The sequence below is a fragment of the Cynoglossus semilaevis genome, chromosome 17 (genome assembly GCF_000523025.1).
Source record: "Cynoglossus semilaevis isolate Cse_v1.0 chromosome 17, Cse_v1.0, whole genome shotgun sequence".
NCBI lineage: Eukaryota > Metazoa > Chordata > Actinopteri > Pleuronectiformes > Cynoglossidae > Cynoglossus > Cynoglossus semilaevis.
Genome location: NC_024323.1, coordinates 15,472,419 through 15,473,985, shown reverse-complemented (window position 1 = coordinate 15,473,985; position 1,567 = coordinate 15,472,419). Strand labels below are relative to the sequence as shown.

General features: G+C 48.2%; 1 protein-coding gene across 1 annotated transcript in view; it reads left to right on the top strand.

Moving 5' to 3' along the window:
• The window catches only part of bptf (bromodomain PHD finger transcription factor), a 23,310-nt gene that overhangs the window by 18,069 nt on the left and 3,674 nt on the right, over positions 1 to 1,567 (top strand). The window contains exons 29-32 of the mRNA XM_025064484.1: positions 75 to 441; positions 512 to 688; positions 774 to 966; positions 1,526 to 1,567. The exon at positions 1,526 to 1,567 is cut by the window's right edge and continues 37 nt beyond it. Of these exons, the coding sequence (XP_024920252.1) occupies positions 75 to 441; positions 512 to 688; positions 774 to 966; positions 1,526 to 1,567 (779 nt within the window). The remainder of the gene's footprint in view (positions 1 to 74; positions 442 to 511; positions 689 to 773; positions 967 to 1,525) is intronic.

The following is a 1,567-nucleotide window of genomic DNA, read 5'->3' as shown; positions in this document are numbered from 1 at the left end:
TGCTGCTGCGCCTGCTGCCGCTGCTGCTGCTCCACCTGCCAAAGCAGCTTCCACTTCTTCACACTCCCCCATCCCTCACCCTCACTCAACACATTCCTCTCACAGTAGCCGCACAGTAACCTCACCTCAGTCATTTTACAAACGCAACAGAGAAGAGGAGAAGGAAAAAGACAGGAACAGGGAGAGTGAGCGACGCCAGGACAAGGACAAGAAACGAGAGCGGGACAAAGACAGAGACAGGGATAGAGACAAGGAGAGAAACCGAGAGCGGGACAAACATCGGGACAAAGACAAGGCCAGGGATCAGGACAAAGACAAAGACAAGGACAGAGATTCCAGTGCATCCAAACACAAGAAGAAGAAGAAGTTATCCTCTTCCTCCGGGGATCACAGGGACACCAAGCTGTACTGCATCTGCAAAACTCCTTATGACGAATCAAAGTAAGCTCTGTCAGCTGATTGGTTGTCCATCAGGAGTGAACGCAGCTTTAATTGGACCTTCTCTCTCTAGGTTTTACATCGGCTGTGACTTGTGTTCCAACTGGTTTCATGGCGCCTGTGTCGGAATCACCGAGAAGGAAGCCAAGAAGCTGGAGGACTTTGTTTGTAATGACTGTAAACGTGGACAGGAAGGAGAAAGTAACGAGGAACTGTACTGCATCTGTCGGACACCGTACGACGAGTCACAGTATGTCACATGGAATATCTTAAGAATCCTTTGAACTTTCATAGCCTGACTCTTTTCCCATGATGCATCACAATTTCTCCTTTAGGTTTTACATTGGCTGCGATCGTTGCCAAAACTGGTACCACGGGCGCTGTGTGGGCATCCTGCAGAGCGAGGCCAATCACATAGACGTGTACGTGTGTCCGCAGTGTCAGTCGACCGAAGACGCCATGACGGTCCTCACGCCTCTGACGGATAAGGACTACGAGGGGATAAAGAGAATATTACGCTCCCTACAGGTGAAGAGTGTTTTCAATCTTTGCACGTTTACTTGTTGGTCTGTGTCACATGACTCGGTTCAGACAGTTTTAGGTGGGTGGCATAGTTGTTAAGGAAGCGGACGTGGGTCCGGAAGGTTTCAGGTTCGAGTCCACCATCTGCCAAGTTACCACTGAGGTGCTCTGAATGTGGCACCGTCCTCACACACTGCTCCACGGGTGTTAACGCTGCCCCCTGCTGGCTGTGGTGATGGGTTAAAAGCAGAGGTCACATTTGATTTGGTGCAGTGGTGTGTTCTGTCACAATGACAACTAGTTCACTTTCCTTCCTTTATTTGACTTCTAAATGATTCAAAACAACTTTTTTCAGGACTTTTTTTGGGAAGTGCATCTTTCAACTCTCTAACCTGTCTGTAGCCGGGGTGCGTAGCCGGGGTCCAGACAGATTTGTGAAAAGTGTTATTGAACGTCATGATTAATGGGGACAAATTGGGACCATGATTCATCATCATTAACATTGGACGTGCCACAGCTAATTAATCAGATTAATTATTAAGAGTCTGATCTTTTTGTAAAACAGTCTCACAAAATGGCCTGGCCTTTTCTGGAACCCGTGGATCCC